The 13,693-nt window shown below is 37.1% G+C and overlaps 1 protein-coding gene across 1 annotated transcript in view; it reads left to right on the top strand.

Moving 5' to 3' along the window:
- The first annotated feature begins 3,749 nt into the window (after nt 1-3,749).
- Nucleotides 3,750-13,693, top strand: part of LOC107286069 (collagen alpha-6(VI) chain) — a 64,378-nt gene continuing 54,434 nt past the window's right edge. The window contains exon 1 of the mRNA XM_029283821.1: nt 3,750-3,792. Within this exon, the coding sequence (XP_029139654.1) occupies nt 3,750-3,792 (43 nt within the window). The remainder of the gene's footprint in view (nt 3,793-13,693) is intronic.

Below are 13,693 nucleotides of genomic sequence, written 5' to 3'. Positions count from 1 at the left end.
GTTAGGACCTTTTTCTATGCTAGAAGAATTAACAGAGGCTGGATATCAGCTTAATACAGGTAATCCTCAATTTATAACACTTTGTTTAGTAACTGTTCAAAGTTACAACCGCACTGAAAAAAGTGACTTATGACCATTTTTCACACTTATGACCATTGCAGCATCTCCATGGTCATGTGATAAAAATTCAAATGGTTGGCAACTGGTTCATATTTATGATGGTTGGTGGTGTCCCGGGGTCATGTGATCAACTTACGTGACTTTCTGACAAGCAAAGTCAGTGGGGAAGCCACATTCACTTAACAATTGGATTACTAACTTAACAACTGGAATGATTCACAACAATTGTGGCAAGAAAAGCTGTAAAATGGGACAAAACTCACTTAACAAATATCTCACTTAGCAACATAACATTTGGTCTCAATTGTGGTCGTAAGTTGAGGACTACCTATAGTCTCCTATAATTGCTTCTAAATTATAAATTGTTTTAATAGTAATTTTATTAAAATTACAATAAGAATAATAAAAATAAATAAATAAGAAAAAGAAATATAGGAAGCATAGAAAAGAAAAAATAAAAACAGAAAAGAAAAAAAGAGAATATAATAATGAAAAAGAAAAGAAACACATAAAGAAATGGCTTTCTCCTGCATTACAAGTATAAACAATTTTAGTAAGTTATATCCCAGCTTCTATCCATAAATAAATCCATAAAGCTTTATCATTTCAGTTTTAACATCAGGAAAAATCCGTAAAGGATTACCAGAGTTAAAAACATATCAATTTTAATCTAGATGAAATAACTTTATATTTGTTGCAAGGAAAATAGGAGGAGGAAAGTGTGTTGGATATTTTGGCTAGCTTGAGTTATTTGTAAAATAATAAAAGTGAGTTACAAATTAATTAAATGAAATATAGTCTGCCACATGATTGGATAGTCAAGTGCCTAGAAGTAACAGAAGCCAGTAGAAATAGCAGAAGCTTTGTGCACAGATGTATGGCACAATGGAAGACATGGTTGCTAGGCAATGGTGATAGATTGTCTTAAGTCTTAAGTCCGCTACTGTTCACCCTGTTGACTCATGACTGTTGTGCCAGGTTTGCCACCAACCATATTGTGAAGTTCGCAGATGATACAACAGTAGTGGGCCTTATTCAGGATGACAAGGTGGAAGCTTACCTCAAGGAGGTTGAGTGGTTGGTGAACTGGTGTAAGGAAAACAGTCTAGTTTTAAATACCGGAAAAACCAAAGAGATCATTGCTGATTTCAGCCACACTTCTCTGTGCATTAATGATTCACCTGTGGAAATGGTTACCAGCGTCAAATTCCTGGGTGTACAGCTAACAAGTAGGCTGACTTGGTCGCTCAACAGTGAGAAACTGGTGAAGCAGGCACAGCAGCGCCTGCATTTTCTGTGTCGCACGAGAAAAGCACATCTTCCTTCCTCTGTCCTGACCACTTTCTACAGGGGGACGATTGAAAGCATCCTGTCATACAGCATCACAGTCTGGTTTAGGCGATGCAGAGAGTGGTGAAAATGGCCGAAAAGATCATTGGCAGTTCCCTCCCTCCCATCCAGGACATAGCACAGAAGCGTTGCTTGAGCAGGGTCTGTAAGATTATCTGGGACACTACACATCCTCTTCACGACTTGTTTTCCTTGTTACCTTCTGGGAGGAGGCTTCGTGGTATCTGTAGCAGAACATCCAGATTCAGCCATAGTTTCATTCCATACAGCATTAATCTTGTGAACTCTCAAGCTTCCTCCTTCCGTTATATATTCAAGATGGACAGTATTTAATATTTATTTGCTACGTATATGTAGGGATGTGGATCTATACATATGTTCATAGTATGTTTAGGTGTGGGTCATGTATGTGTTTCACTTTGAAAGCGGGCAACTAAATTTCATTTTTGATGTGTGCTGTTGTGCCCACAGTAAAAAAATGACAATAAAGGTTATCTTATCTATCTTATTGGAAGAGATTAATATCAAGAATACTATATTACTTGAGGGGCTCATCCCTTTTAAACTAAAATTCATTTATATCCAAAATCTTTCTATTTCTTTAACCATATTCAAACAGATGTTTAATTTTCAAATATTCCCTCTAGATCCCATCATCTAATTTCTTGATTCTCACTTTAGCCTTTTTTTTTTGCCAAACATCTTTCCTAATGAATATGTTTCTCTGAATCAAAAAGTCTTCCCACAGTCTTATGGATGTTGTTGTGGGTACAAACGGCAAATCAGATGAGATGTTTTTATAGGAAGGTTTCACCTCTTCATATTCATTGAATTTCCCCCCCTTTCTTTCTCTCTTAATTTCTCTTATCATTTTTTGTCTCTTAAGTTCTGTAATCCATTTTGTCAAATCTTTTTTCTTGTCCTCAGACTTATTTTGTGATCTTAGAGTATAAGTTATCTTTTACATGTCCATTATTTCCTGTAAGTTTTTTCCCCATCTGGGTTGAGTCATACTTCCTTCTGTTGTTAGGTTCCATCTTTAAATCTCTGTCCTCTGGCTCATCAGTTTTCTGTTTTATCTGCTCACTCTCTATTTTTATTTTCTGAGAGTTTTTTTGTTTCAAAGTTAAATTGGAGATGTATTCATTTATGTTTTCAGTTATTTTTAAATTCCTCATGGTTTGAGATCATTGTTGTTTGAATTAGTTGCAACATAGCATACATCTCCTCCCGAAAAGTATTTGTTTTTTCTTGGTATATCAAGGTTTTCTTTTCTCTGCAGACAGCTTTAAAGTCACAGTTGAATAAGTATTTATAATCCAGAAAATCAATTATTTCTTCTTCTAAAGTTTATAATTCTCGCTTTGTAGGTAGCCCAAGATGTTTTCTTTGGGGGGGGGGTCACAGCTATTCTCTGTTTTTAAGACATTAAAGGTCACCAACAATAAGTTATCTTTTCCTGGGCTTTGCCAATTCCTGTATTGAAGCAACCACAATATTTTTATCCACCACAAGATGTCAGCACTAGTTTGTTTTTCAATTTTCAAAATAAACAGTTGTTTTCTTCTATTTTCATGCTTTAAAAGGGAAAACACATTCCACCAATTTCAAATTTTTCCAGATTTAGTCTTATATTCATTTCATTTCAATGTATTTCTGTCCCCACTAAAAGGTTTAATTTGCCGCTTCTGTCTGTAGGAGGGTGGGACAAAGATCCCCCTCCTTCTCACTTTCAGAGGCTTTTTGCTTCTTGCGGTTTTTCCCTCCCAGGAAATTAATTATTAATTAGAAGAGAGAAAATCACTGTTCTTACCCAGTTCCAAGCATGTTGTTTACAATCAGTTTAAAATAGTGCTTTTGGGCTTTGGTTCCTTGCCAAAGCTAGCCTTTCTCCTGCTGGTTTCTGAAGGGCTTTCCCCTGACCAATCAGATTGATTACTGTTTTTCCACACTCAGAGGGACTTCCCTCCTTTCTTAAAGTCACCTACAGGGTGACTTTAGGCCCATTTAGGGTCCCCTAACAGGCAGAAATTGCCCATAGGGTACAGAGCCCCGTGATCCCTTTGCTGCTGCACTACTGTGCAAAACTGGAAGCCAGGCTTCTGGAAGTATTCTTGTTCTCCATGGCTTGTTTTCATTGGCTTTTAGTACCATTATTCATGGCATCATTCTGGACCAACTATGAGGATTAAGTGTGGGAACCATCAAATCTTGTAGAATGTCTAGTTTTAGTCCTCAGTGGGTTTGCATTTCCTTATTCATGATTCATGAGTTCTAAGATGGCGGCGCCTGAATCGGCTGTGGCTGCATTGGCTCTCGAAGGTGAAGAGTTATGGGAGGGATATTAAGGGATATAGGCACATGATCAGGAAGGTTTTAATGTGTTTGAGCAATGTGGTGGAACTAAGGTAACATACAACATACGACTGACAATCTTTGCTGGCATGGCGAGTTTCTAGCTGTTTCGGAACTGTTGGTGAGACCATTAAAAGTTGTTGGTGCTGTTTGAAATTGTTCTGCCAGCAGCAAGATCTGACTGCTGGCCCAGCAACGGATTCTATTGCAAATAAGGGCTGTTTCCAAAGAAGGCAGAGGAGGAAAGGTCCCGGGGCTTATGGAGCGAAGGAACTGGATGAGGCTGTCGGCAGGCCCAGAGGATGGGAGAGAGGCTTTTGGAGGAGTTGGTGGTGGTGGCAGTGTTCTCCAAGGGCGAAAAGGAGTGAGGCCTCTTTAAGGAAAAGGTGGAAGAGACAAGATCAGAAAAAGAAAAGGAGGCGAGGTTGTCGTGCAGGAATACAAGCTAATTTGAGGGATAATCCACATGGAGCTCCATTTCCATCTGTCCTGTTTGCCATCATTCGCTCCCTAGAGACTAAAATGGAAGATCTGTAACTTGAGCTGGCCATGAACAAAGAGTATGTATCAGAGGTGGTGGCCCTTTGAGAGCTGTATGTATCAAAATTTCATTTTGATGTATGCTGATTGGTGTACATTCAAAGTGACAATAAAATTATTATTATTATTATTATTATTATTATTATTATTATTATTATTCAACATTATGAAGTATTTTCTAAATTTGAAACTCTTGCTTAAAAAACAGGCAGCAGCTCAGATAAGAAAGCCTTCGTACAGATTCAATTTGTGTGCCAGCTGTAACCATTCTTGCTTAGGGAGCCCCTCCAGACAGTCACTCATGCCTTGGTTATTTCACATGAGGAATATTGTGATATAGTCCAAAAGGGTTGAAGATTACTCAGAAGTGATAGATAATACCGGACGCAGCGAGTTCAGGCAGTAATGAGCATGCCATAGCATGAAACATCTGCTTTGTGAGCTCTGTTAACTCTGTTGGTTGTTAGCTACTTTCCCGATACAATTTCAGGTACTGGTTGCTACCTTCAAAATCTTTCATGATGTAGAGCCTGGCTATCTGAGGAATCATCTCTCTAGTTGTTTATGTCCATTGTGTACAATGGGAGTTGCCTTGCTTGGGAGTCCCATTGATCAAATGGTGCCATTTAATGGGATCCAAGAAGTTGGCCTTGTCTATTGCAGTGTCTCTCTTCTGGAACAGCATCTCCCCAGAGAATCATATGCATATGATTTTTTCCTTGCTCTTCTTCTAATGATCCTTAAAAACATGGCTTTGCCCTAGGCTTTGGACTAAGAAGGATGCTTATACCTCTTATGCGAACAGGAATCTTAGGTTGTATGTTTTATTGTTTGGTCTTTATTATTTTATTTTCATACTGTTTTAATGTATGTTATTCAGAACAATTATGGAATTGATTGGCCATATAAATTTAATAAAGAAATATATCTCAGAGCAGAATCATTTCTAACCTTACTCTGGGGGGGGGGGCTTTTTTAACTATTAAAAACACTGCCTTGTCTCAAGGTCATAATGCTTCAATTCTTTTGATTAGAACTAGTTCCAGACAAGTGATCTGTACATAGTTTTGTGATTACTTACATAGAGTGAGCTCAAATGTCAACTTTCCAGCTGGCCCATTTTAGGAAAAGTCTGAAAAAACAACTGAAGACAATTGCTGAATTCATATAGCATGCTTAAGACTCTCAGTTAAATAAATAGAAGCATTTTACAGCATACTAAAGTTGGTTAGTGGTAACCTTGCTTAGTCTGTATAGGTTTAGTATGTGTGAACACAGCTTATTTGTCTATTTATGATTTATTGCAAAGTATTGTATGAATTTAGAAAATAGCATTAATTCTATAACTAGATTAAGTGTGTTATGTGAATGTAGCTAAGTAGCTTCTGAACAGGTGATACTTTGGCTGTTTGGAAAGCCAAGTGCTAAGCTTTGTATCCAATAAATGTTAAGGGTTCATAAACATTTCAAGCAGGGCCCCCACAGGATATGATAACAAAAGGTGATGATGATCATGGCCATATGACCGAAGTTCTACCTGTTTGGGTGTTTGTGTGTGTGTGTGTGCACGCGCCCGTGTGTGTGTGTGTGTGTATACATTGTATGTATGATGCCCATAAAAACCAGATGAAGCTTCAATTGCATTGTTATGGCTGCCATTTTGACTTTTTTTAAAAAAACAAAATACACCATCTTATGGGCACTCCTAGTTTTAGGGTTCTCATGCAGAGGAAAGAACCAGCATAGAACTCTACCAAACACTATCTTGAGCATGGTACATCTTCAATACAATTTCCACCTAATCAGCTATTGACTTTATTTGTTTTTTAGTGACCTGATACAGGTTTTCTCCCTTGTCATTACACTAGGCATTGGCATGCAGCAATAGCAATGGCACTTGGACTTATACACTGCTTCACAGTGCTTTACAGCCCCCTCTAAGCAGTTTACAGAGTCAGCATATTGCCCCCAAAAATCTGGGTCCTCATTTTACCGACCTCAGAAGGATGGAAGCCTGAGTCAATCTTGACCTGGTCAGGATTGAACTCCTGGCAATGGGCAGAATCAGCCTGCAATACTGCATTCTACTGTGCCACCACAGCTCTTCAGATGTAGAGATCTGAACAAAGTTATACTCTTTTTCATACAAACGTACATGCACACCAGCTCTTTGGTGAATGAATATTCATGTACAATTTTGCAATGGTAATAAGAAATCATTGTTAATGAAACATTGTCCCCTTTAATTAATGTTGTCATCTATATGGGTTAACATAAGTTTTCAGTATTTTTGTTCCCCGCTCTTTGAAAGTTGGGTACATTGTTCTTGAACTGAGCATCCCTTACATAAGGAATACACAACAGGGCTCTGTATGGTGTCCTAAAAAGGTCCTACTGGCTGGGCTTGGAGGCTAAGCAAGATTGGGCTTAATTGATATTTGGATGGGAGACAATCAGGAATAGGCAGCTATAGTGTGGAGTGACAAATCAAAAACTTCTCAGGAGAATTCATAGATAAATGGCTTTTCTACAATTGCCTAGAAGACACCTGGAATTGAGATTTATGCCAAAAAAGACTTTATTTTTTATTTGCATAAAGAGGTGGGACAGAGCCAGGATAAAACATACAGTCTATTGAATCTCATCTAATTTAAATTAAATTAAAATGAATTAAATGCAGATTATGTGATTATTCCCCCTACACTCCCCTGCATTTAATATGTTTCTTTACTCTTATTTGAAAAATCATGTTTTGGAAATGATTTTTGGAAGGACTTCAGAGGATAGCTCCAGTGATTTGAAAAACACAGGTGGTCCTGACCACAGATGTGCATCCCTGACATCAATCCAATGACCCAGACAGTGGCTTGGGTTCTTTGCCCTTCAACAGATTTTGGGCATTGACTGAGTTGCTATAGGTCAATGGTCCTACTGCAAGTATGGTTCAATATGAAATATAAGGCCTCTTTTAGAAATGCCATTTCCTCCATTGTTATCATTGGAAATAGCCTTAAGTACTCTCACATTATGAGTATTAAAGCACGTATTCGGACATACCATTCATTTTTCAGCAAACCTTTGAAGAATATATTATATTTATACAAGTCAGCAATGGTTCTCCTGCCTGTCTACTCTGAATCCAAAATCATTTCTGGGATTGGACAAGGAAGAAACTTCTCCAGTTAATTTTGTCTAATGCCAAGAATGGTGCATTAAGGAAGGCCAGGAAAATCACTTGAAGTTCATCCCACTGGAGCTCTTCTAGCATTTCAGCCACCAAAGGAAGCTTCAGGAACAGCTCAGTTTTTTCCCCCCTCCAAATTGACTTTGCAGAACTGTTATCAGCGGGCATCATCTTGCTTGCCAAAATTTTATTGGGAGGGGAAAATATTTAACCCTGCAAATAGGCATATGAAGAATTTATTTTAGGATGCTTCACGTTTTTCCCCCCTTTCTCTCTTGCTATAAGCTACAAAATACCAGAACCATCTGAGAAGCTCTGCTCCTGGAGAAGGAATTTACCAGATTGGATTGAGTCCCAAAGAGCAGTTCAGGTTAGTAAAAAACTCTCATAGGTCAAAATTTAGACACGGTCACTTTCTCTTTGGCTAGTGGTAGAATCGTCATTGAAAATTTGCTGGGGAAAAAGGGGGAATTAGGAAACAGGGGGAGATAAGCCTGTAATTTTGAGGACAAAAAGTTTCGTTGCAACATTTTTACAACTACACCCTAGGACTGCAAATCAATTAGACAGACTTAGTCCCACCTCTGAGATTCTTTGGACCGGTTGCAGGTTTGTTAAATAGCAACTGTCTTTGGTGCTGAATATGACAACAGACTTCATTACTGCACACAATGTCTCTTATTAGATCTCTCTTCATATGTGTTGAGTTCAATAGAAACTGTTTTCAGGATATGCATATAAAATTGCAGCTTTATTTGTTTTTTTAAAATATCTGTTCTGGATTTGCATGGTTATTTAAATTATGGTGATTGGGCTCACTTTCAATCTTCTCCCCCAAATAAGTATTTAAATGACATACAATGTTTTTATAAGGGAAGATGTATAAATCCTGGCATCAGCTTATAACATTTTAGCTTATGTATTTAAATGAAGACATATTATAATAACCATTACCAGTTTTTCCTTCAAAATGTTAAGATCATGTGAATTAAAAGAAGGTCTAAATATTATTGTTTGGGCAAACCAGTTGCAAACAAACAAACAAAACACAGCTGAACATTTTAGCAAATACCTTTTAAAATGTCTCCAACATTCATGATTTAGAATGCATTAGGAAAACGAAGAATCTATCTGACTCAAAGTAAGGCTATCTTTAGAAAAAATTAACTACCTTGTGATTATTTGCTTTGAAAGAAGTAAACTAAATTAGATTTTGAGAGGGTAAGAAAGAAGATTTCTTCTCTCCATCTAAAAACGAAAACCCCCAAGTTATATAGGTGATGGGTACTTCTAAAAAACATGGTGTGGAGTTCCTGGAAAAATGAAGGGAGATGAAGACTAGAACTTTAAAAAATACAATTTGAACATAGAGTTGCTTATTTTAGAAAAAATGTTTAACATTGATATAAATTTTCTATTTTGAAATGTTTAATCACCACAGTGTTAACAGCTTCCCATTTCCACTTTATAGACCCTAGTGAACTTAGCTATTGTTTGTATGTTATAATATATTATGTGTGTTTTTTAATAAAAATGCTTTAGAAAAAATAAAATAAAATGCTATTTAGTGCTACTTAAATACAACTAGAACTTGTCCTCTGTTGACTTCCTGAAATGATTTTTCAACTGAATTTTAGTTTATTATTTCATTATAAAATGTCCAAGAAAACAGAGATAGAAGCTGATGCAGAGGGAATTAAAAAGGGAAACTTTCTTTCTGCGCATGTCTCAAATTTACTTAGATTAGGGGTCTCTGAAAAGTCTAACAATGGGTAATGAGGATTCTTATTAGCTAATTTTTGTAATGCTGGATTTAACCCAAAATCAATAGGAAACTTATATCACCCCATTTTCAGACCTGAAGATGTTTCAAAATTACAGGCTGTATGATATAACGTAACAGCTCCCCCCCTCCCCAAATGCCCACAAAACAGTAACTGACAACATTTATTCTCTGAAACATTCAATTTGAAAAAATGTCTCTCAGCTTTTGAAAGCTGTGTTCAGGAAAAAAAATGTACCAAAGATTTCCTATATTTGAAAAAAAAGGAGTCAAAATATATTCCCAAATTATATTTGATGAAACGGTATATCTTATCACAGAGCTAAACCTAAAAAGATGATATGAAGTGTTGGATGTTTAATACTGTGTTTTGTTTCATTGATATTAAATATTGCACTCTGCTTTTTTAGTGTATATTCATTCAGTTTTGGTCACCGCGATGTAAAAAAGATGTTGAGACTTTAGAAAGAGTGCAGAGAAGAGTAACAAAGATGATTAGGGGACTGGAGGCTAAAGCATATAAGGAACGGCTGCTGGAATTGGGTATGTCTAGTTTAATGAAGAGAAGGACGAGGGGGGACATGATAGCAGTGTTCCAATATCTCAGGGGTTGCCATAAAGNATGCTCCAACACTGGAAGTTTTTAAGAAGAGACTGGACAGCCATTTGTCCAAAATGGTATAGGGTTTCCTGCCTGAGCAGGGGGTTGGACTAGATGACCTTCAAGGTCCCTTCCAACTTTACTATTATTATTATTATTATTATTATTATTATTATTATTATTATTATTATTATTATTATTATTATTATTATTATTATAACCCACTCAGGGTGGTGCCTGGTGGACTCATAAGCTTATTGGTACAGTTAAAGAAAGCTTTGAGAAAAATCAGGACACTGTTCTCCTGGAATAAACACTGAATAGCAAATGGATATCCTAAGTGGCAGATTTGAAAGTTGATATTTGCAAAACCTCAATAGAAAGATAATAAACCTGAATAATTTGCATTAAAAATCATTCTGCAAATGATGATCTGTAAACAAATAAATGAAATTAACTGGCCAGGGTTACATAATAATGACTTTTCTGAAATATCAGTAATTCTAATTGCAAATACATAAATAAACAAAAATCTGAGTCTTCAGTCAAAGGAGCGTCAGATATTATTTAACAGCTTCCAGAATACTATTACTTCTCAAATGACAATTGAACAATGTTTAATCATCTCAAGTGCTGAAGAGCTTTTGAGAGAAAGCAAATAGTCTGGTAGAACGTACTTCAAATGACATGTTGAAAAAAAGTTCCCTATGCATTGAAAATAACAATAATGAAAAAAAAACCAGGGCTTGCCCAGTTCAAAGTAAGAAATTACACTAGAATATGATGAATATTCTACACAGTGGATTTACTTAAAAATTATCCTTGTGACTCTGTACTCATATATAGCGGTGGGTGGTAAGGAAATAGGGAAACTCAGGCACCACACAGTTTATGTAGAAAGTAAACACAGGATCAGCTATAAAGGATTCAAATATCTATACACCAACGTACAGAGTATGAGCCATAAAAATGGTGAATTAGAAATTCAGGTAAATGAGGGCAGATATGATATTGTTGCCATTACGGAAACTTGGTGGGATGAAATACACAAATGGAACACACAGTTAGAGGAATTTAAATTATTTAAAAGAAACAGACTAAATAAAAGAGGAGCTGGAGTTGCTCTCTAGATAAGAAATAACTACATCTCTACATAAATAGAGCACAACAATGATGAAAACTGTCTTGAAGGCATTTGGGTCAATATAAAAGAGGAAAAATGACATTGCCATAGGTGTATACTATAGGCCACCCAACCAAAAGAGGAAATAGATGAACTTTTTGCTAGTCAGCTAACTAAGGTATGTAGGAAGCACATCACAATAGTAATGGGGGACTTTAATTACCCTGACATCAACTGGGAGACAAACTCTGCACCAAGTGGAAGATCAAATAGATTCCTGTCAAACCTAGCAGACAACTTTGTCTCCCAAAAAGTAGAGAAGGGAACTAGGGGATTAACCGTATTGAACTTAATTCTCACTAACAGAGATGAAATGATAGAAGGTGTTGAAGCCACAGGAACCTTGGTGGGGGGGAAGTGATCATGCAATATTGGAATTCAACATTATGCAAGCACAAGCAATAGAATATAGTCAAACTAGTGTCTTGGACTGTAAGAGAGCTAATTTCAATAAACTTAGAGAGAGCTTGGGAAGGATTCCATGGATGAGATCCTCAAGGGGAAAACAACTCAAGAAGCTTGGGAAATTTTGAAAAGTGAGACTATAAAAGACCAGGCTAACACAATACCAACAAAGAAGAAAAATAACAGCTCTGAAAAGAAACCAGCACAGCTGCATAAAGAACTCTCTGATAAATTGAAAGACAAAAAGGACAAGTATAAAAGTGGCAAGAGAGGCACGTAACTAAGGCAGAATATCAGCCCGAGCCTGCAAAGATGAAGTGAGGAAAGCTAAGGCCCAAAATGAACTAAGGCTTGAGACAAAAGTCAAAAATAACAACAACAACAACAACAACAACAACAACAACAAAGAGCTTCTTTCAACACGTAAAAAACAAGAAAAAAGTTAAGGAGAAAGTGGCAAGAAGGTGACAAGCAACAGGGAGAAAGCAGAACTACTTAACTTGTTTTTGCATCCGTCTTTATAGAAAGTGAAAAAATAGTCCAACCTATCAAAAACAGTACTGTAAAAAACAGATTAGAAATACAAATTAAGATAGGCAAGAAAATGATAAATGAGTATCTGTCCAGCCTAGACGAGTTCAAATCACCAGGACCAGATGGATTACACCCCAAGGTTCTGAAGGAACTGACAGAACCACTGAACTATATCTTTCAAAGATCCTGGAGCACTGGGGAACTACCAGAGGACTGGAAAAGAGCTGATGTAGTTCCCATCTTCAAAAAAGGGAAAAAAAATGGACCCAGAAAACTACAGACCTATCAGCCTGACCTCAATAACTGGGAAGATTCTGGAAAAGATAATCAAGCAATGAATCAGTGAACACTTAGAGGCAAACCAAGTCATTACCAAAAGCCAACATGAGTTTGTCAAAAACAGATCATGCCAGAATCTTATTGCATTCTTTGACCAGGTGACAAAATTAGTGGACCAGAGGAATGCTGTGAATATAATTTACTTGGACTTCAGTAAAGCATTTGATAAAGTAGGCCACAACCTACTACTTGATAAGATAGAAAAATGTGGGTTAGACAGCATCACCACCAGATGGATTTGTACCTGGCTGACTGGCTGTACTCAGCATGTGGTCCTCAATGGAACTGCATCTACATGGAAGTAAGTGTGTAGTGAGGTGCCCCAGGGCTCGGTTCTGGGCCCAGTGCTCTTCACAATCTTCATCAATGATTTGAATGAGGGGATAGATGGTGAACTCATCAAATTTGCAGATGACACCAAGCTACTTGGCAGGAATAACCAAACACTCCAGAAGATAGGCTTAAGATACAGAAGGATCTTGACAGACTTGAACATTGTGTGCTATCTAATAAAATAAAATTCAATGGTGAAAAAAATAAGGTTCTACATTTAGGCAAGAAAAACCAAATGCACAGGTACAGTATAGGTGGTACCTTGTTCAATAGTGGTAACTGTGAGAGGGATCTCAGAGTCCTAGTGGACAATCACTTAAATATGAGCCAGCAGTGTGCTGTATCTGCCAAAAAAGCCAACACAATGCTAGACTGCATTAACAGAGGGATAGAATTAAGATCACATGAAGTGTTAATACCACTTTATAATGCCTTAGTAAGGCCACACTTGGAATACTACATCCAGTTTTCATCACCACAATGTATAAAAGATGTTGAGACTCTGTAAAGAGTACAGAGAAGAGCAACAAAGATGATTAGGGGACTGGAAGCTAAAACATATGAAGAATGGTTGCTGGAATTGGGCATGTTTAATTTAATGACGAGAAGGACGAGGGGTGATCTGATAGCAGTGTTCTAATATCTCAGAGGTTGCCACAAAGAAGAGGGACTCAAGCTATTCTACAAAGCACCTGAAGGCAGAACAAGAAGCAATGGATGGAAACTAATCAAAGAGAGAAGCAACCTAGAACTAAGGAGAAATTTCCTGACAGAACAATTAATCAGTGGAACAACCTGCCTCCAGAAGTTGTGAATGCTCCAACACTGGAAGCTTTTAAGAAGAGACTGGACAACCATTTGTCTGAAATGGTATAGGGTTTCCTGCCTGAGCAGGGGGTTGGACTGGAAGACCTCCAGAGTCCCTTCCAATCCAATTATTATTATTATTATTATTGTTGTTGTTGT

This window comes from Protobothrops mucrosquamatus, unplaced genomic scaffold (genome assembly GCF_001527695.2).
Source record: "Protobothrops mucrosquamatus isolate PMUCROS unplaced genomic scaffold, P.Mucros_1.0 scaffold243, whole genome shotgun sequence".
NCBI lineage: Eukaryota > Metazoa > Chordata > Lepidosauria > Squamata > Viperidae > Protobothrops > Protobothrops mucrosquamatus.
This window is presented reverse-complemented; position numbering and strand designations above follow the sequence as displayed.